This window comes from Natrix helvetica (assembly GCF_964273705.1).
Source record: "Natrix helvetica genome assembly, chromosome: Z".
Taxonomy (NCBI): Eukaryota; Metazoa; Chordata; class Lepidosauria; order Squamata; family Natricidae; genus Natrix; species Natrix helvetica.
The window spans coordinates 51,013,705-51,034,767 of record NC_138554.1 but is presented as its reverse complement, the minus strand read 5'-3'; the positions used below and the strand labels follow the sequence as shown (position 1 = coordinate 51,034,767).

Sequence of the window (21,063 nt, the reverse complement as noted above, 5' to 3'; positions counted from 1 at the left end):
AATCAGCTGGCCGGTGGGAGGCACGCACTCAGGCGGGGTGGAGCTGAACTGGGTGACGGCTCACATGCCCGCAGAGTTGGCTCCTCATGCCACCTGTGCCACTTGTGCCATAGATTCACCATCACGGAGTTAGGCCATCACCATCTAATCATGATTGTATGAAACTCTTGTACTGATCTTACGCCAGGTGCTATCTTCTCAGACTAACCTCCTTACATGCCGTTGTTGTAAAGATAAGAGGAATGATGACTAGGTACTCTCCATTACAGACATTTTGACATTAGGAGATTAATTACAAACATATTTGACCCAGCACTAGATCTTTTGGCAGTTAATATCCTTTGAAATACCGTTAAAATAATCCAGAACTGAACTGAATTTGCTTGGTGGTAGTTTTAGAATTCACACTATGGAAAATGTCTCTGAAATGCTTTTGATGGCTCTTCAGGTAGGCTGATAAACATTCTGATGACTACTTGTGGTGCACTGGGCATGGATTAATTTTGTCTGGGCAGAACTGGAATACAGTTCTGTCCATTCAGTAAACTGGTTCTGCTTGAAAAACGTGAACCTTCTTTAAAATGATTTGTTTTTGTTCATCTCAAATTTGAGCGTCAGAAAAAGTTGGCTGAATGTTACTAGCAGATGTAACATTTATCTCTTGTTTTTTGTAAAGCTCTTTAATGATTCACTTTATAATTTAATTGAGAAATCCATTTAGCTTTCTTTCTTCTTTCTTCCCAGCCTGAGTCTAACAGCTCAAGGGCCTTCTGTTCAACCTTTTAATGAATGAGTTTTAATTCTGGCCTCATTGAATCATCTTCTTGCCAGACACTAATGAAGTCTCAGACTCTCCACTACTTTAGAATTTTAATGAAAATAAGCCCCCGTTCTAAAAGAGCCAAAATTAACATTCTCATAATACCATCTGGGATCTTCACTTAATCATTCAAATGTCTGTTCTCCCATTCCAAACTACATTTTCCCAGGAAAGCTTTCAACTTATGCCTAAATTAATATTAATTGTTTTATTTAGTTCGCTGTTTATAAAAAACCCAAAACTTATTTAATCCATTTCTTTTCTTAATTGCTCTGAGGATATATACCGTATATTTCGGAGTATAAAATTCACTCCCCCCCTCCCAAACTGGCTGGAAATGTCTACGCGTCTTATACAGTGAATGTTGCTGGAGCCCTGCCCACCCACCAACCCCCACCCTTCATCTGTTTTCAGTGTCTGCGCATTGCATTTTCAGCTTCCACAAGCTCCGTTATAGGCCCGTTCTGGGCTACAGGGATCGCCACAGCACATTGCCGCCAACCACCACCTCCGCACAGCACATTTTTGGCTTCCGCGTATCGTGTTTTTGGCCGATTCAAAGTGGCCGTTGATCCCCACCACCTGGAACTGGCTGAATACATGACGGGTGGAGGCGGCAATGTACTGTGGCGCGATCCAGGCAGCTGCAATGGATCTAAAATGTGCAAAGGCCAAAAACGTGATGTGTGGAGGCCGAAAACGTGGTGGGCTGTGGCAATCCCTGCAGTCTGGGACAGCTGATTGGAGGTATTCCGGGAGGCCAATTTAACTGTCAATCAGCTGCTCATGCTGTATCAGACTGTGATAATGTGCTGAAGCTGATCAGGCTATTTGCTGTAAGGACACTAGCCAGATGAATATCAATGGATGCTGGTAGGCAGAGGCAGAATTTTTTTTCTTGTTTTGCTCCCAAAAAAATAATGTGCATCTTAAACTCCAGTGCATCTTATACTCCGAAAAATACGGTATTTGTCTGTGAGCACCTTCATTTGTTGTGGTTTTATATCCACAACAATTCAGTAGGTTCTATTGTCAGTATTTCTTTTTTACTTTTTGTCCACTATTTGGCAAGGAAGGTTGTGATTGCATTTGGATCACAAATTATCAGGTTCCCTTCATCTACTTTATTAATATGTCTGTATTAGAAACTTCAAGATAGTTTTGAATTCTCTTTGTTTTCTAGATTTCTAAATCTTCCTTCTATATAAAATCATCATGGTGATGAGGCTAATTTTAGGACCTACCACAATGGCGCAAAAGTTAGAATGAGTGACTTCTACTGTCTGTTTTTCTGTTCATATATGTATGTGTGCAGGGAGAGAGCTGAAAACAGAGCTATATATTTGAAGAAAAGAGGCAGTTCCATCCCGGGGGCATATATTAATGGAATGGTGCTTGACGGATTTGCTTAGTCATTCTGCATACTCCATCTTAAATGTGGTGGAAATAGTGCAAGGCTGTTTATCACATAGTTAACCAATCAATGCTTCCTATTTCTTCCCTTGCAACTGATTGAACCCCCATTTAATCTAGCACAGAATCATAAGGCTGGAGGGAGTTGGGTATTGAGCATTTGCATGTGTCTACAACAGGAATGGCCAACCCTTTTGGGCCAAACTTTTTTTAAAAAAAACAGCTTGATTGATTGAAGTTGCAGGAATGACCAGTGACACCATTTTCAGACCTCTTTTTATGGACAGGAAATTTATAGGAGCAAAATGAATCCTGGTGGCTTTGCTGAGACTTAACTATGTTTATTTTAACTCTTCATTTTTGCAAAAACATTTTTAAAAATCAGTTACTATGCCACTAGATTTCAGCAGATTTTGCTTTTCCTACAGAATTTGGCAACTGAATTGGTGTTAAGAGTTGAAGATTCTCTAAATTAGTCTCCTGCATCTTTACAAATATGATTTTGATTTCTTGTTTATAAGAAGAATCTTAAATATATTTCTGCTCCTTAACATTTTGATTCAAATGATATTCAAATGGTTATGTCTGCAGGAAGCCTATATTGCTGACCTTGATGCCAAGAGTGGAGCCAGCTTAAAGTTGACCATCTTGAACCCCAGTGGCAGAATCTGGACCATGGTGGCTGGAGGCGGTGCCTCTGTGGTATACAGGTACCAGACCCAGGTTTTGGTGGAAGTGATCTGGCTGTCACATACTTTAGTGTAGATTGTGATCTAGTCCAATAGCTACAGCAGGAAGACATTTGCTACCAGTTTGTGTGCCAAAACCTCAGCAGGGTTATATATTGTTGAATGCACAATTCTTCCCGAATCCAGCAGCCAGGGTTTGTGTGTCACCATTTGCTTTCATTCTGTTAATCATTGTCAGGAAGAAATGCTGTGATCACAGCTTTGGAAATGTGAATGCTAGTTTGCTCTGTAGCATATTATTTTAAATACTTAGGTGTTTTATGAAAAGTGGTTAGCTGGAATTTGGATAAATGTGTGCATTATTAATAGCCTTTTATTGTGGGGAGGTGAAAGAATAAAGTTAGGACATTTATATCTGTACATTTGGTCCAGATAGCATCAGGATAACCTCTGTTCTCTTTCTATTGCCTTTAAAAGCTTTTGTTAGCAAAGTTGCATACGGAGTCTTTTCAAAAGCTTAGTTTTCTAGAGCAAGTGAGCAGGCATCAGTGTCTTTCATGTTCTGATACTTGGGAAGTAAAGTACATTATTGCCATGCTTTCCTCTAACAGACATTCTGGCTGGGAGAAACTATGCCTAGATCTGTTAGAAAGATTGGCTGTATAAATATTTAACAAAATGTCAATATTGTAATTGCTGTACTGTAACTCTTAAGAATTGCTTGAGCAAGGTCTTGTTTCTGCAGGCAGCTTAATAGTTGCTTCAGTTTTTATGAAAACTTAATACAATTTATGCCTTTTAACACCCCATGTGCATTCCATTTAGTGACACCATTTGTGACCTTGGTGGGGTGAATGAACTAGCTAACTATGGTGAATACTCTGGAGCTCCTAGTGAACAGCAGACCTATGATTATGCAAAGACCATCCTCTCCCTCATGACACGAGAAAAACACCCAGAAGGTAAAGGCCAAATTGGAAGCTGCAGAGGCACCCTTTGTTCCTTTAATTATGGATGTCCTTTGGCAAAAGATCTGCTCTATTATTGGAATGAATGCGGGAGCCACAATTCCTCCAAGCCCCACCCTGGTTTCTGATGGTCTGAAGTGACATAGATGGGCAAATGCAAGGCAACCATGAGAAGACCTGTTCTGACCGAGGTCTCCCGAGAGCATGAAGCAAACTCCTTGTCCCGACAAAAAACCCTTTTATTAATCTACTGTGAATTCTGCTCATTCACATCCAGCAAAATCTTTCAAGGGAGGATTTACAGTCACAGAACTTACCTGGCTTGGAGAGCTGACAGGCCGATATCTGCAAAACTTGGCAAGGAGTCTTGGAGAGTCATGAGCCAATTAAGCGAACTAATTGTCTCCTGCAAACTCCACTCCCCTTTCGCTCCTCTTTTATTTCCTCTGGGAGGGGCCATTCATCATCCACCTATGGCCTTAATCCCAAATTGACCCCTGTTCTTTATCTGTTCCCTTCGTCTGGTAACTCTGCGCATATGCACACTGGGAACTGGCTCCAGCTGTTCGTCTGCCTCATTGATGTCTGACTCTGAAGACAGCTGATAACTGCATATGGCTCTGGCCTGCTCTCTGCCTCCGACATAGAGCCCTTATCAGAGCATTCCCCAGACTCAAGGACTGGCCCATGTTCCTCCCCAACCTCCTCACTGTCCGAATCTGCTGCCAGCTCCGCTGGCCGCTGGTGGGCCACAACAGGACCAAGAAATAGATTAAAGGGTGTAGAAGGCTGGATGTAATGAGAGTCAAGGGGGAGTATAAAAATGGGAGAGAAAAGAAGGGAGACTAGCATGTATGTAGAAATGGAAGTCCTGTTAGAAAGAAATCAGTGTAATGAGATGTGCTTTCTTCTGCCAACTTCTCTTTATTTAGTGACACGTAAAACCCAGGAAAATCAATTTCTCTCTCAAATAAATTCAGGAATGTAGAATTGATTTGGGAAAGATACAAATTCAGATGGTCCTCGACATATGATCACAATGCAGCCAGTCCGTTATGATCGCATGTCATAAAAGTTGGGTCGGTCACATGACTGACCCGATTTTACAACATTTTTTGTGACTGTTGTTAAACAAATGCTACGGTCATGAAACGAACGCCACAATCTTTAAGCAAACCAATAGTTCGCTATGGGGACATTTTTGCCAAAAACTAGAAATAAGTGCCAGTTTTTGGCAAAGCTGTCATAAAAACACCAAGCTGTGTTGCTATGCCCAGAAAGTATGGTCATATGACCTCATGGGGGTCCAGCTATCAGAACTTTGACTCTGGGTCATGTCCCTTTTTGGGGGGTCAGTTGTGACTTGAGTCACCAAGCTGTTCGAGGACTACTTGTATTGATAATTGCTTAACATTTGAGCCATTACTACATTTCTGAGTGGAGTTGCCTGCTTCTAAATGGCTATAGACCTGATTATATATTCTGTATATTCTTGTCAAATCTTCTGTCTTGTTATAAACTTTTTCTTTTTTTCCTCTCTTTGCAAGGCAAAATCCTAATCATTGGAGGAAGCATTGCTAATTTTACCAATGTAGCTGCCACTTTTAAGGTAAAAAAAGGTGCTGACATAGAGCCAGTTAATGGCCATTTGGATGTATGGTTTGGGAAGATGCATTCACTTTTGGAGTTATCCATGCTTGGACTGGCATGAAGTAGTTTGAAGAGTTTTTTGCAAGAGAGTCTCTGCAGCATCATTATTGGAGCTTACATTTTCCCCCAGACAACTGGCATTTATGTAAACAGATTTAGCAACATAAATAGATAAGGGTTAAGTTATGGTTTTCCCCCCCTATTATCACGGGTTACTATGCATTGGTCAACCTTGATTGTGCTTTTTCCCCCTTCCTGTCTTGAGAACATACAGTGTGAACAGTGTAATATGGAAATCTTTTGTTCATTTGGGTTTTCATGGGTCAAAAGTCTGCCCCACAGATATTAGACAACCTTTTTGGAGTTTCTTTCAACCTTGAACTGAAAGCAGAAGCAAGCCTCATTTTGGGGAAGTTGGACAGTTTTTGAGCCAAAACACAAAAAATGGGACCCTACTACTTAATATTCAGTATAGTACCTAGTGCTGATATACACAACTTCACTTATTGTTTGGGTTCTTTTATCTTTATCTTGGGTTGCCCCTATGAATGAATAGGAAGTAATAGTTTAACCTATATAGAACCTAAAATCAAAGTGCAGTTTAAATTCTATTATATTAATGAGCAAACTGGTGACAAGTCATAACAATACATTGTAAATATTATAAATGAATCAAGCTTTACAAATGTCTTTGACCTTGTGCTATTTAATTGACTTCCTTAGTTTTTACATTCTCACTTCAATAAATAAGTCATAAATAGGTTCAGTTCAAATAGTTTTTCTTGGAAATTACGTTGTCCTAGGTCAGATCATATCTTTTAATTGGAAGGTATAATATTAGACTTAAGAATTAAAAGTGAAGAACTAAAATTGAAAGAATTATAACAATATATCACTAGAGCTAACTTATAACTTACATATGATGATTAGTACTGATAAATAACAAAGTCAAATCAAGAGAGAAAAGTAATAGGGAGAAAATAATATTATAATATAAATCAAATCAAAATAAAAGATTTTAACAAAGAGCAACCCCAGTTTTTCCTTATTGTAATGTCCATTTGTTAAATTGATTCTAACAAACTCTAGTGAGTTCCTTATTCCTTAATAGTTAAATGAGATTACTATAAAGTGCAATTCATTTTGTTAAATAGAGAATAATAATAATAAAACAAGACCTAGTTTGGTCTAGTGGGTAAGACAACAGACTAGAAACAGGAAGATTGGACAAGAAAGGAGTAACTAGGTATGTTCCCTATTGAGTTACTTATAAAACTAATAAAAACATGATAAAAATAAAATTTAAATCTAAAAGCATAGATGTAAAATGCTTTTCTATATCTTCACTTCCAAAGTATTGTCCAACTTTAAAGCAGTGTTTCAATATATCGAACACCTGTGATTTACTAACTATAAATAAATATCTCTTGCCAATTAGTTCACATCCGTTGTTTTTTTTTTTAAAGTTCTGCAAAGATAGGGAGAAAATCCAATTTAGATTCTTGGAAGCCAGCTATAGCTATTTCAAAGCATGATTTCCTACTCCCAAATATAGATTTAAACAAATTCACTAAATTCAGGCTTTGACAAGCCTTGTTCTTCAGAAAGTATTATTCCCTGATTTACAGCATTCTTGAATTCGGTTCAGACTTTGTTTATTTGAGACTTCAAGAGATTCTCATTACCCTATATCAAAAAATAAGCAAGCTAAATTAAAAGCACTTAAATTAAAAGTGTTAAGGTGAGAGGCTTGAATTTGTATCCACTGTCTGACATTTTAAGCATCAGTATTGCTTTAGATAATAATAAATATGCAAGCATTAACTTCCCTGCATTATTAATTAAAATATGTAATTAAGGAAATATGAAAGTTAACTTTTGGAAATTAACTTTCCTAATGTGGTGCCCTGGTTCTTTCAGCCCCAGACAACAAAACAGCTACTGCTACAGTTCCCTACCAATTATCGCTCTGTGAAATTGCTGAGTTGTTTCTTGATGTTTAGAATATCTATCTGTATGATTTTTTTAACAAAAAAATTTTACAGGGTATTGTTAGGGCCATTAGAGATTATCAAGGCCCTCTCAAGGAGCATGAAGTGAGGATTTTCGTGAGGAGAGGTGGCCCCAATTACCAGGAAGGCTTGCGTGTCATGGGGGAAGTAGGTAAGGATGCCCAGTGATTGTTTGAATTTATAGGGGCCCCATTCCCCTTCAGAAAGGCTGAGATAATAGCTGAAATAAAAAAAAATATGCCTCTTTCTCATACATAAGCCAAAATGAGGAATAACAGCTCTTTCTTTCCCAAATGACTAGAGCACAGCAAAAAAAAAAAAATTCAGACTGGAGTGTAAAGAGCAATAATAATATTGTCCCCGTTAGGGTTCCTGTGTGCTTAAGCTAGCAGCTCCTCCAGCATTTGCTCAGTTCAAAAATAAGACTAAATAAGAACAACAATCAGTTGTTGCTGGGCATTAACCGGTTGGCTCCCTTTTATTCATGCTTCAGTGAACTGAAGGTTTTGCACGTGCCTGGATTTGAATCTGAATTTCAGCCACGTTGATGAGGCAGACTGCAAGGAGACAGCTCTGACCAAATCACTCAAGGAACCTTGGGCAGTTTTGAAAGCACTGTGTGGAATACTCAATATATTTAACTAAGCAAGTGGGCTATGTACTAAAAGATGGCTTGGAGGGCACTTCTACTGCTGCCATCTGGGCTGCTGAAGCTTTTAATTGCTAGTCTATTTAAATTGCCACTTTTGTTCTTGCAGCTTCATTACCCAGTAGAATTTACTGGTTTATTTTGTAGATTTGTACTTTTCTTCACTAACTTTCTGGAATAAATCTTAACAAAGCTAATCCACTTCTGTACTCTTTGCACTTAGGAAAAACTACTGGCATTCCTATCCATGTCTTTGGTACAGAGACTCACATGACTGCCATTGTTGGAATGGCACTGGGGCACCGGCCCATTCCAAACCAGCCACCTACTGCTGCCCACACGGCAAACTTCCTCCTTAATGCCAGTGGCAGTTCCTCGGTAAGTCTCTTTTGTGATCCAGTGTCTTCTTTGGCCTCTGTGCTGATGTAAAGAGGCCCACATTCCTGCTTTCAGTCTTATTTGATCTGTCCCTGGATACTAGGAAATAGAGTTCTGTTTAAATAATGGGAAGACATTGTGACTTTAGGAACGTTGGTGCTCTATGCAGTGAGATGTTACATTCCCATTGTTTGCAGAAGCATAGTAGATCAAATAAAGCACCAGAATGTGCAAGAGACAATATTGTGATACTTCTTCCTAAACATTTTAAATTGCTCTCCAGAACTTTTACCTACTTTGTAGAATACCTACCAGCCTACCCTTATAACATCCATCTTTGCTAACCCTGTTTTTGTGTTTTTTGTTTGTATTTTACTCCTCTTCAGACCCCAGCGCCAAGCAGAACTGCATCATTTTCTGAAGGCAAATCTGATGAATTTGCTCCAGCTAAGAAAGCCAAGCACACAGTATCTCCTGGTAAGCTCTTGGCCTTTTTCTCTTTGGGAGCTGTTGCAGGGACACCTCGCCATTCCTCTGCATTCCCCTTGGATTTATTCCCAGAACATTTTTGGCCACAGTTCCTAATGTTCTCTCTGGCACTCATCAATCCCTTCATGTGGATTTTGGGCAGCTAATGAGAGATATGAAGAAGAAGCCAAATATATTAGCATTATAACCTAACATGAATGAATCAGTAGTTTTATGTTGTAATATCCTGTGGGTCTCTTCTTATGACCCTTCAAGGTGGTATTATAAAATAAGAGCCACTGGTAGTGGTGGTGGTGGTTGTTGTTTTTAAAAAGTCATAATGAAACAAGCTCCCCCCTTTGAGTCATTATACTACATGATCAATGTTTCCATTGAATAGCTTTTCCCCTTCCCCTTCCTCCAGTGAGATTCCAAAGAGCTATAGGTTTGGGAAAAGCATTGTTTGAAAACTACTATATTAAGTCCCAAATGAAGCTGTTCAAACTCTCCCTAAGTATAATGTGAGCCAAAGCCAGGACCAATTGTCGAATTTCTTGCAAAACTGATTCTCTCTTTAACAGATACATCCCCATCTCCAAGACGTGTTCAAGGTAGGACTACCCACCACTACCTTAGCGTGTCTAGCCTTGCTATCAGCTGCTTCTGCAGTTCTATTCAATGGGTTTCCTGTGTGTTTCGGTTTTTGGTTAGCTTGTATTATTTTGGCTGTTCATGTTCTCCTTGCAGTGAGCCTTGGTTAATTTCTGTCCTCTTTTTTCCTAGGAATAGGGGTTTTCAAGGCACTTTTCTTCCCTGCTCCCCACCCCCATTTCCCACTTTTATGTTTCAATTTATGAAGGACCTAATATAGCTTAAAGTCAATTACCACTAAATCTTACTGAATCTCTCTTCTGCTTTTAGTATGACACTTTTTCACAGTGGGATCTCTAATTTTAGTGGGGGCCTTTTCTACCTGCCAAGTGGCTAGTTCTATCAGAATGACTACTCCTGCAATGCCTCCCATTATTTTAAACTTGCCCTTTTAAAATAATTTTATTAAAAATTTCATTATAATAAAAACAAAGAAAATGAAATAAAATATAAAAAATGAAAAAAGTTTTTAAAAAAAACATAGAATAGTACTTCCACTCTTCTTTTTGACTTTCAGTACTCTTAAATACATGCATACATGCATACATACAGGTACATCCTTCTTCACTCCCATTCTAATGATTAGGAGAATAACTTCGGTCCCAAACTTTTCTCTCTTGTTGTCTTTTTCTTTTACTTTTTAATTATAAGCCAGCCAAAGATGTTGGGAGTTGAGTGGACTATAAATTATAGAATCAAAGTTAATTATAGTCCAGCATGTCTTAAATGGCCTATGCTAAACTAGGCATTATCTAGTTGTGTGGATTAACCCCTAGAATTCCTAGCAATGAAATTACTCACTGGAGAGTATTTAGAGCTGAAGCCCTCACATTTGAAGATAACTAAACTAGGGAAGGCTGCCATAGGACATCAGAAAAAGCCCAACCAAAGAATCTCTTAAGACCGCCCCCACCCACACAGACAGGATAAGCCACCGGAATATAAACTGACAGCAAACAACATTCCTTACTAGCACTGATGATGTTACCTAGTTAGGGTAATGGAACGTCTGCAAGAAAACAAACAAGCTCAGAGAGCACCAAGGACCCCTCACATCAGATACACCAAAAACAAAAGCAAAAACACTACACGTTTCTCAATGAAAAATGCACACAGTATGAATGTAGATTTTTCCTCCTCCTTTCTTTAGATTCATAATAGCAAACTTCAGACCAGCTTTATGGAACGGTGGAATGGTTTGTGTCAGGCACGGAAAGATCATGCAAAAGTCCAGTAAAACTGATTTATGGTTAATCATGCCTACTCACAGGAATCTTCTCAATTAATTATTATCACCTGCTTGAAGTTACAATAGACAAAGGTAGTGAAATTCAAATGAGATTGGACTTAGTTTCCATGTAGCTACGTAGAGATTGTAGTCTGATCTCTTTTAATTCCACCCCCAGATTCTGTCATTCCTTCCCTTCCCTATCACTTTGGATATTTACTTCATTCTCAGTGTATCAATCTTTGTATAGAGAAACCTAGGCAGTAGAAGAGGATTGTTCCTACTCAACAGGCACTGGTGAGGGCTACATTAAACATATATCTGGATACAGCAGAAAAATCCATACCTCCTTTTTCAGCTTTTTCTTGTTAAATTCAGGCAATCTGGATTATCTGGATTAAAGAAAATTAAAAACTAATTTTCTGGAATTTATTGGAATGGAAAGAGCTTCTGCTAGTACTTTTAAGATTTTTATCTATAATAAATAATCAAAGACCCATTTCATTTCCACCCTACTTGAGTGTTTGTAGTTCTAAAAGTCTTGTGTATTTCTAAAAGTCTTGTGGTGCTGTGTGTGTATGTGAATGTTGTTCAAGCCCTTTTTGTAATGCTACTAAGCAGGTGGTGCTGGAATGCTACTAAGCAGGTGGTGCTGCATTTGGTTGTGGTTTGGTAGAAAAGCATTCTTCATGGGTGAACAATTTCCTTATGCCACTGTATTTGATACCTGATTTTCTTGCACACTACACACTAAAACATCTGTTCTGTTCATTTATAACTTCTTAGAAGGGTGCTTTGATTTATAGAAACTTTCTGATATGAATTTTTTGAAGCTTAGTTTTCTCATGACAAACTGGTGGAATACTTTAGAGTTTGGAGATAATCAACCTTTGGAAAGTAATTCACATCATCTTTGGTGGCACAGTGGTTAGAATGTAGTATTGCAGGCTAATTCTGCCCACTGTCTGCAATTCAATCCTGAAGGGCTCATGGTTGACTCAGCTTTCAAAGATTGGTAAAATGAGGATCCAGATTGTTGGGGACAAATGCTGACTTTGCAAATCGCTCAGCCTTAGAGAGTGCTGTAAAGCACTATGAAGTGGCATATACATCTATGTTCTATTGCTATTTTATGGTATAGGTTAGATGAGATTTCCAGCCTGATCAGGATATCTTTAAAGAAGATCAGACAGCCCTGTGAATCACTGGGTCATCCATTAAGGAAAAGATAGTGCAGTCTGATGCCACCAAAATAAACATTAAATTTTAGGCTGACCATATTTTTTAACATAATGCTGAATAAGCCTACAATCATCTGAGAAGAATATATAGCATAAATAGAAAAATAAGTGTATGGCAAATGAATTTCAATAAATCAATGTTAACGTGTCTAAACATACAAACGGAAAGGCCAAAGGTAGGTAAAAAGCCTTGGGAGTTGGAATGATTTCCAAATTCCTACTGGCTTTTCCATTGACTATTTGTGGGTAGCTGACAGGAAACATCAGAAATCCTGACCATATGACCACACGGAGGCTGCATAGTCACAACTTTGAAAATAAAACTGGCCCGGACATCATGGGAATTTCAATTCCACATGAATAAATATTTTTTACACAATTATTTAAGTTAGTAGATTCAAAAATTGTTGTGTTGTACAGCAATCCTTTGGGCTAACGAGGGTAAACACATAAACATAATGAGAGTTTTAGTAGTATCTAGATATGCTCTTGTTTGCATGAACAGCTGCCTCTCCCACTTACTCATCCCAACATCTCTTACTATTTAAACCCTGTTATACTGCCAAGAATGATACATTCACCTATAGGTTTGTCGATGATATGAAACAAAAAGCTATGTGGCTGCTTCATTTCCAGTGCTTTGCTTCATACGAATGGCTGGTATGCTGGCTCACTCCCTTTAATGCAGAGAGAAGTGACTGACCGGTTTTATTTCTGACCATATTGTATTGCCACCTTATAGTCATTTACTCTTTTTCCTGTTTGCAGGCAAAGCTACAACCTTGTTCAGTCGTCACACCAAGGCAATTGTGTGGGGAATGCAGACTCGGGCTGTGCAAGGCATGCTGGATTTTGATTACATCTGCTCAAGGGATGAACCTTCAGTGGCTGCCATGGTTTATCCATTCACGTAGGTTTATGCTCCTTTCAGACTACCTTGCTTCTGCCTGTATTAAATTCCATTCTTTTTAAAAATAATAATGCTACTATTTTTCTTTAAAACTACAGATGAAAATAAATGATATAATAATACAAAACTTTCAAAAGCAATTTTATATATGTGTGTGTATATATATATATATATATATATATATATATATATATATATATATATATATATATATATATATATATATATATATATATATATATGTTGTATTTGTACTGATAAATAAATAAAGGGAGACTAGTATAGATCTATTTCGAGCTAATTAGCTCTCATCAGCTAGCCATACCCTTACTGGGATTTGAACACATATATATATAAAAGATTATACAAACTGGCATAAAATATACACAAGATAATGACATGAAAATAAAAATGGAAGAAAAAGTGGAAAAAAATTAAAATATCTATGATACAAGAGTAGTAGCTATACTTTATGCAAATAACTGTACTTCAATTTTTAAATAAAAAATGGAATCTTGACCGCACAGAATCATACTTTGTATTTTTTTATCGATAAGAGCCCATTCAAAGACAGAGAGTTGACAAATGTAATTAAACTCCTCTTTAAGTCTTGTGTACATGTATCTAAACATAATTACCCTTTTGGAAACAGTCCAAGCATAATACATCCAAAGCTCCTCGTAGTAGAGAAATTCCAGATTTGGGAGCTATAATTTAATCACACATTAATATCTATAAACTGAATTTTGCTTCCAAGAACTCAGACCACAGTAGTAAAAAGTCTACCCAGAAAGGAACTATCAAGGGGCTCTACAAAACATATGCGCAATATATCTTCAAATATATTGCATCTCTAACCTAGGAAGAATGATAATCAACCTTTTACATATACCCATTGGAGAGTCCAGTAAATATAAAAACAACTTTTTTGTTGGATTGATTTAAATTTATAATAACAACAAACATGCTTGCCTCCTTAAAACCTTAAGATATTGTAATGAAGGATAATTCAAATCTTTATTTGGAATTTCTTAAAGAAAGAAAGATTTGCAAAACAATTACACTAAATTTCTGACACTTTTCTAGTTGGCTACAATTCTTGATGGAAGCCATCTGATCAAATCTGTTATCAATCATCAGCATACTATGATGAAACACTCATCAAATCAATATTCAGAATAAATACTGAGATAAAATGATTGTTGTCTAATTTAGATAACAGTTCTGGGATATAAACTGTTTTCAAAGGTTTAAAGCAGGACTCTACATGGGGCTCCCCTTGAGATGCACCCGAAGACTACAGCTAGTTCAGAATGCGACTGCGCAGGCTATCATGGGGAGTACTAGGTACTCCCACATAACACCTCTCCTGCGCGAGCTGCACTGGCTGCCTGTGGTTTTTCGGGTGCGTTTCAAGGTGTTGATTACCATCTTTAAAGCACTCCATGGCACAGGACCTAGTTACCTGCGGGATCGCATCCTACCGCATACATCTCTGCGACCAATCCGCTCTCACAGGGAGGGACTCCTCCAGGTGCCGTCCACCAAACAATGCCAACGGGCGGCGCCTAGGAGTAGAGCCTTCTCTGTGATGGGCCCAACCCTCTGGAATGACCTCCCCCCCGATATTAGAACTACTACCGACCTCCGCTCCTTCCGACAGAAACTTAAGACCCACCTGTTCCAATTAGCTGGCCCATTTATAGTCCCATTTATACCTCCTGGCAAATATTTTTATTCTGGGATAGTTTTTAGGGGTGTTTTAATGTATTTTAAATTCTTCAATTTTAAATCTAACTTTAACTATTGTACAGTAAACTACTGCTACCTCCTCCAGCCACACCTATATTTATTTATATTTATATTATGTATATTTATTGTTTTTAATATGACTGTACACCGCCCAGAGTCCCTTCTGGGAGAGGGGCGGTCTAGAAATCAAATAAAAGTTAAAAAAAAGTTAAAGGAGAATTTTCCATCTATCTGTTGTTCCACCAAAAGTGAGGCAGCTGTTGACTTAGGTAAATGTATTACAGTAAGCCCAGCCCCATGCCTGAACTAATAAATGAGGTACTGTCTATGTCTCTAGTCAAGAAATTAATATTGCATTTACTTATTATTTTGTACAGAGGTGACCACAGACAAAAATTTTACTGGGGTCACAAAGAGATACTCATTCCTGTATTCAAGAATATGGCAGATGCCATGAAGAAACACCCAGAAGTGGATGTGTTGATAAACTTTGCTTCTCTCCGCTCAGCATATGATAGCACCGTAGAAACTATGAATTACCCTCAGGTATGTGGATGGGCAGGGATTTCTATCAAACTAATCCTCTTGAGTTATTTGTGAAAATCAGTTATAAATGCCTCTTATTTTAACAGAGTTGATTTTTGCTAAGATGATGAGGCAGCATGCTCTACTGCCCATCCTTAAATTAAACTATGGTGGACAACTCTCTGGGCCCTAAGTTCTTCATTGGTTGGATAGAATATCTGTATGTTTCTATAACCTGAAACCTCTTGTTCTCTTCATTCTGTTCAGGAGTCAATAGAATAGCAAAACACTTTGGATTTGCAATTTCAAATAAGTTTAGATACAATCTTTAGTCTATCTTAAATAATACTAGAAGAATTACTAAAATACTGTGTGTTAAGTACTGGTTGCTTTTTAAAATGTAGTAGAAATAATATTACAACAAGTTGGCTGTTTAAGCACTAAAATGGTATTAAATAGTGGCAAATAAGTTTCTAAGTCTAGGAACTCTCTTTTATATTTTAATAACAAAGCAAAGTTTGTTTTTAGTATAATTTAGGACATTCTAAAGTTAGTAGAAATCTCAAAGTAATTTTTTTCAAGTAGCCATGTACCGGTAAGTTATTTGCCAATATTTCCATGGAGCTGTATATATGCTTCTATGTTAAAGGAACAGAGAATGTGGTAATGCAATCCTGTTTAATTTGAGAAAATCAGCACTTCTATTGAAAAACCAGAAGCATGTTTCCAGTATGAAATATACAGAAGTGGTCTAACTGAGAAACCACAGAAAACAGTATGAAACCAGTATGAGCCTCTCATTAGTGTGTGCGCTAATTATGCCCAAATTTTATAGCTTGTACTTCATTTTACAGGTCTCAGTAGTTGTAAGAAGAGTGACATCAGTATCAGATAATGGAAAATATATGAATATCAGTAAATCTAGGGCCATTTTTGAGTAGTTTGATACACTTATTGAATTTATTGAACTTTTTTTAATTAATTAAACTTTTTTAAAAAAACTGTGGTGCTGATTTTGCAACTGATAGTGTAGCTGTGGAGCACTAAAATTCATCGAAATTTTTTTGAAGAAAATATTTATTTGAAGGAGAAAAAGAGTTGTAAAGTCATGTTTTTGTCATAAATTGCCTGCCATTGTTTATTGGTGAAAATCAAGGTTTAATAATCATAAGACTATTAGCCATACTTGGGCTGCAAATCAGAAAGCCTGAAATAAAAAAAATTAAACTATGTTTAGACATAACTTTGAGCTATCATTAATTATTAAACCACTACTCAAAATTCGCATATTATGATATTTAAACATTGTCTTCCATCCCCAGTTTCCAGTGTGCATAATTTTAAAAACTGGGAAAGTCTGATGTAGTGGCAATTTTGGTTGAATGATGAATTTTCTTTCCTTGCCATTGTGCCCCCCACTTCCCAATCTTAAAATCAAAGTTGAGAAAAATATATTATTAGAGTCATTTCCTGAATCTCCATTCCTCATGAGCAAAAAAACAACAACACCCAGAAATCAATATTGGTGCTACTTTCCTCTTGGGCTTCAGATCCGTACAGTGGCGATCATTGCAGAAGGGATTCCTGAGGCCCTGACCCGCAGGTTGATCAAAATGGCAGATGAGAAAGGAGTCACGATTATTGGACCAGCAACGGTGAGGGGGGAAAAACACTTCCTTTGAATTACTTTTGTTTTCTTTTGGCTTTTAAAAAAGCTTTCCTTTTTTACAGACTGAGAACTTCTTGCTGCACACTAAATGTATTCCAACTGTGCCAGCAGGTTCACTTTAGAACCTGTAGAGTTCTAAAGAGGAAAATTGCCACAAAGCCTTGATTAATTGTATAAATGCATCTTACCAGGGATAGTGAATCACTGATTAATCAGCACTTCAAAGTATTTAAGCATCAGAACACAGAGGAAATTTCCATTCTCTTCCTTCTCTTGGTATGGCTGAGTGAAAACTGACCCCTAAACATCTGGTCGGTATTTTTATGTATTTTTCCCAAGATTTCAGCACAAAACATCATATTGTGCTACAGATCATATTTAATATGAGATGCTATCATCTCTGTGGCCCAAAAAGTTAATGTGCATTGCCAATCCCAGAGTAAAGATCTGCCTCATTATTGCTTCATTATCTCTTAGATTCATCAGGGCAGAAATAATGTCTACATTTTGATAAATGTAAAGTGTTCTATGATCAATGTCCAAATCTAAATATTTAGGGGGGGTGGGGTTAGTTATCACAACCTTAAGAATAATGGGCAAAGAATGACTGTTTTTTCATTTTGCTTCATGTAAAATATAATGGACTATAGGTAAAGATGAGAGCCAATTTTGTGTAAAGCACTAGGTAGAAATTAGGAGACAGTCAATTCTAGCCTCACTTTAGGCAGGAAACCAGCTGAGTGACTGTGGGTCAGTCAAATTATCTCAGCCCTTGGAGGAAACAACACACAAACTATGAAAAGATTGCTAAAAATTGCATGGATTTGTCCAGACAATCACCAGGAATCAAGACTGACTTGACAACATATGAATGTGCCTGTATGTGCACACTCATGCACACAAGAGGTAAAAATTAAAATAAAGCCTTTTTCAGGTCACATTTAACTTTTGGGGTCCTTCTGAACACCCCATTGTAGTATCCTTTGCAATAGTTCAGAATTGGCTCCTTACTGCCTTCCTCTGAGAAGTTATTTCAACTTCTGGTTGAACCTATAGACCTGGGAAGCCTCAATGGTATTTTCCCTAAAGACCTCTCTTACTAGCCAGGTCTGACCCTAGGTAGCTTTTTTTTAAAAAAAAATCAGTCACATGCTGTCAGCAGATGTGCTATTCATGTTCATACTAGGTACATGTAAATTAGATAATTGAGGGGGGATGAGAGAAGGTTTTCATGATACAACTATCCTTAGCTGGACCTGACTCAAACATTGTTTTAATTAAGAGATCTTGATATTTCAGCTCTTTGTTTCTGTTGACAGGTGGGTGGAATTAAACCCGGCTGTTTTAAGATTGGAAACACAGGAGGAATGCTGGATAACATTCTGGCATCGAAACTGTATCGCCCTGGTAGTGTAGCTTACGTCTCCCGTTCAGGAGGGATGTCCAATGAGCTCAACAACATTATCTCCAGGACCACAGATGGAGTTTTTGAAGGTGTTGCCATTGGTGGAGATAGGTAAGAGCAGTGGTTCCAAATGTTTGTTTTGCCAATTTTTATCTTTTAAAATACTTCTTAAAAAATTGTTCCTTTCTGCCCAGATATCCTGGTTCTACCTTTATGGATCATGTACTACGTTACCAGGATACTCCAGGGGTGAAGATGATTGTAGTGCTAGGAGAAGTGAGTATCTTTTAGTTTCTATCTTGAGCATAATTTGGAAATGGGATCTTTTCCTGTAATGGACTTTCTGTGTAAAAATGAACTTGTGATTTATATTTTTGATGATTAGACAAATAGATTATAGTAATATGTGTAACTTTAGGAAGAGAGCTTAAAATATATTTGTACTTACGATGCTGTGAAGAATATCAGAAATTACTACTTTGTTTCTTTTTTTCTTCATTTTTTTTCTTTTCTTGCACTTTTTACTTTTTCTTTAATTTCTTTTTGTTTTTTCTTCCTTTATGTTAGTTTTAATTTTTATCTTCTTTAGTTTTATCTTGTTTTAATAAAAATTATTACAATTATACGTACATACACACATATAGAAATGGGATCTTTTCATTGACTTCATAGAATATTTTTTTTTGAAAAAGCAAGAGTAGATGAGAATCAAAATACACCTCATTGTTGTGTTCCACAGCCAGTGCCATTAGAGCCAAGGACTGGAAAGCCTCTCTCTTATGACTAGCCACATTGGCTGGGGTCCCTGATTTCCTACCCTTGTACATGCTGTGGAAACGTAAATAATTTGTCTAGAGTAAGCTTACCAACTTTACCAAATACATTGTTGGAGGATTCTATGCCCAACTAGTGCTGGTGCTACAGTTGAAATAGAGCTTTGATTTCTTGTGTCTAGCAGCTCTCCATCACTGTATTACGTGGAGACTGTTGGACACATACTCCTTCGATACTCTTTCTATAGAGATATTTGAAAAAAATATCCTCCCAATAATCAGTAGGTATCCTGGCCGTTCCAACACTACTTATCTCCAGTGGCTGGCTGCTTAGGACAAACAAATTGTGATTACAGTGCAATGGCTAGATTCTGTGTACAGCATTGGGTATTTGTTGGAAACAAGCGATTAATCCATGATTGCTTATACAACCAATGTCGCAAACTCTTTTGCATTACTACTCTTTTGCATTTTAGTATTTAATGACTATGGGCCTCACAGTTTAGGGATTGGTATTATAATATAGTTAGGCCCAAATGTAACTGGGAGATTGGATGCAAAATTGTAATTTTAATATAGATTTTATCTGTAATTTATTATTTTATTCTAGAATTTTTAACTGGATATTCCTTGAGTGTTTTTATTTGTTCTAGTCGCTGGTCTTTGACTGTAATAAACTTGATTTGATTTGTATTACTTTAATTTTGATATAAATGTATTCTTAGTTTACCAGTCACTTTCCTTAATTTAACATCAGTACAAAGTCTTAAAAATGACTTGATCTTGATTTATTATTATTACTGCTATTTTATTCAGATTCATATTTTATTCCATGTAATCAGGAGACTTCTGTTAACACTTCTTTTTATCTACCGTATTTTTCAGAGTATAAGATGTACATTTTTTCCTCAAAAAAGAGGCTGAAAATCTGAGCGCGTCTTATACATCGAATATAGCAATTTTTTTGCCTCCCGAAGCCCCGCCCCGTCACCAAAATGGCTGTGCATTCTCTTATGGAGGCTTTCAGAGAGTTCCTGGGGGCTGGGGAGGGTATAAATGAGCAAAAAACGGGCCATTTCTGCCCTCTCCAGCCCCAGCAGTACTCTATAAGCTTCCAGAAGGCCTTTTTTTGCTCATTTTTGCTCCCCCCCCTCCGGGAACACTCTGCAAGCCCCCCCCCAAGGCTGTTCATGCCTTTAAAAAAAACAGGCCCGTTTTCATGCAAAACAGGCTTTTGGGGGGAGGTTTGCAGAGTGCAAAAACTTTTTTTTTCCTTTTGGAAAGCTCTTTAACTGATTGATGAGAATTACTTTGATCAAGTGCTGTGCCAACAGAAATACCTACCTATCTACTGTATTTCTCTCTCTCTCTATTTCTCTCTCTCTATCCCTCTACCTACCTACCTACCTACCTACCCACTCACACACACTCTCTCTCCCTACCTACCTACTGTGTTTCTCTATCTCTATTTCTGTCTCTCTCTGTCCCTTTATCTACCTACCTACCAAACTAACTAACTACTCTCTCTCTCTCCCTACTTACCTACTGTATTTCTCTCTCTCTCTGTTTGTCTCTATCTATCCCTCTACCTACCAACCTACCTACTCTCTCTCTCTACCTACCTACTGTATTTCTCTATCTCTCTATCTCTATTTCTCTTTCTCTCTACCCCTTTATCTACCTACCTACCTACCTACTGTATTTCTCTCTCTTTCTCTCCCTCTCTATCCCTCTATCTACCTTCCTACTTTTTTTAAAATTTACCTCTTCAAAACCTTTGTGTCTTATACTCCGGTGCGTCTTATACTCTGAAAAATATCGTAATCCTCTCATTTAATAGAATTAAAATAAACGTAAGGCTG

The 21,063-nt window shown here is 37.5% G+C and overlaps 1 protein-coding gene across 2 annotated transcripts in view; it reads left to right on the top strand.

Annotated features, from left to right (window-relative positions):
• Positions 1-21,063, top strand: part of ACLY (ATP citrate lyase) — a 70,911-nt gene that overhangs the window by 33,407 nt on the left and 16,441 nt on the right. Inside the window, exons 8-19 of one of the 2 annotated variants that reach the window (XM_081932073.1) lie at positions 2,825-2,943; positions 3,748-3,884; positions 5,438-5,499; positions 7,586-7,703; positions 8,425-8,579; positions 8,966-9,056; positions 9,629-9,658; positions 12,936-13,077; positions 15,207-15,375; positions 16,905-17,009; positions 18,343-18,539; positions 18,623-18,704. In XM_081932073.1, coding sequence (XP_081788199.1) covers positions 2,825-2,943; positions 3,748-3,884; positions 5,438-5,499; positions 7,586-7,703; positions 8,425-8,579; positions 8,966-9,056; positions 9,629-9,658; positions 12,936-13,077; positions 15,207-15,375; positions 16,905-17,009; positions 18,343-18,539; positions 18,623-18,704 — 1,407 coding nt within the window. The remainder of the gene's footprint in view (positions 1-2,824; positions 2,944-3,747; positions 3,885-5,437; positions 5,500-7,585; positions 7,704-8,424; positions 8,580-8,965; positions 9,057-9,628; positions 9,659-12,935; positions 13,078-15,206; positions 15,376-16,904; positions 17,010-18,342; positions 18,540-18,622; positions 18,705-21,063) is intronic. The other variant, XM_081932072.1, reaches the window with a different exon arrangement.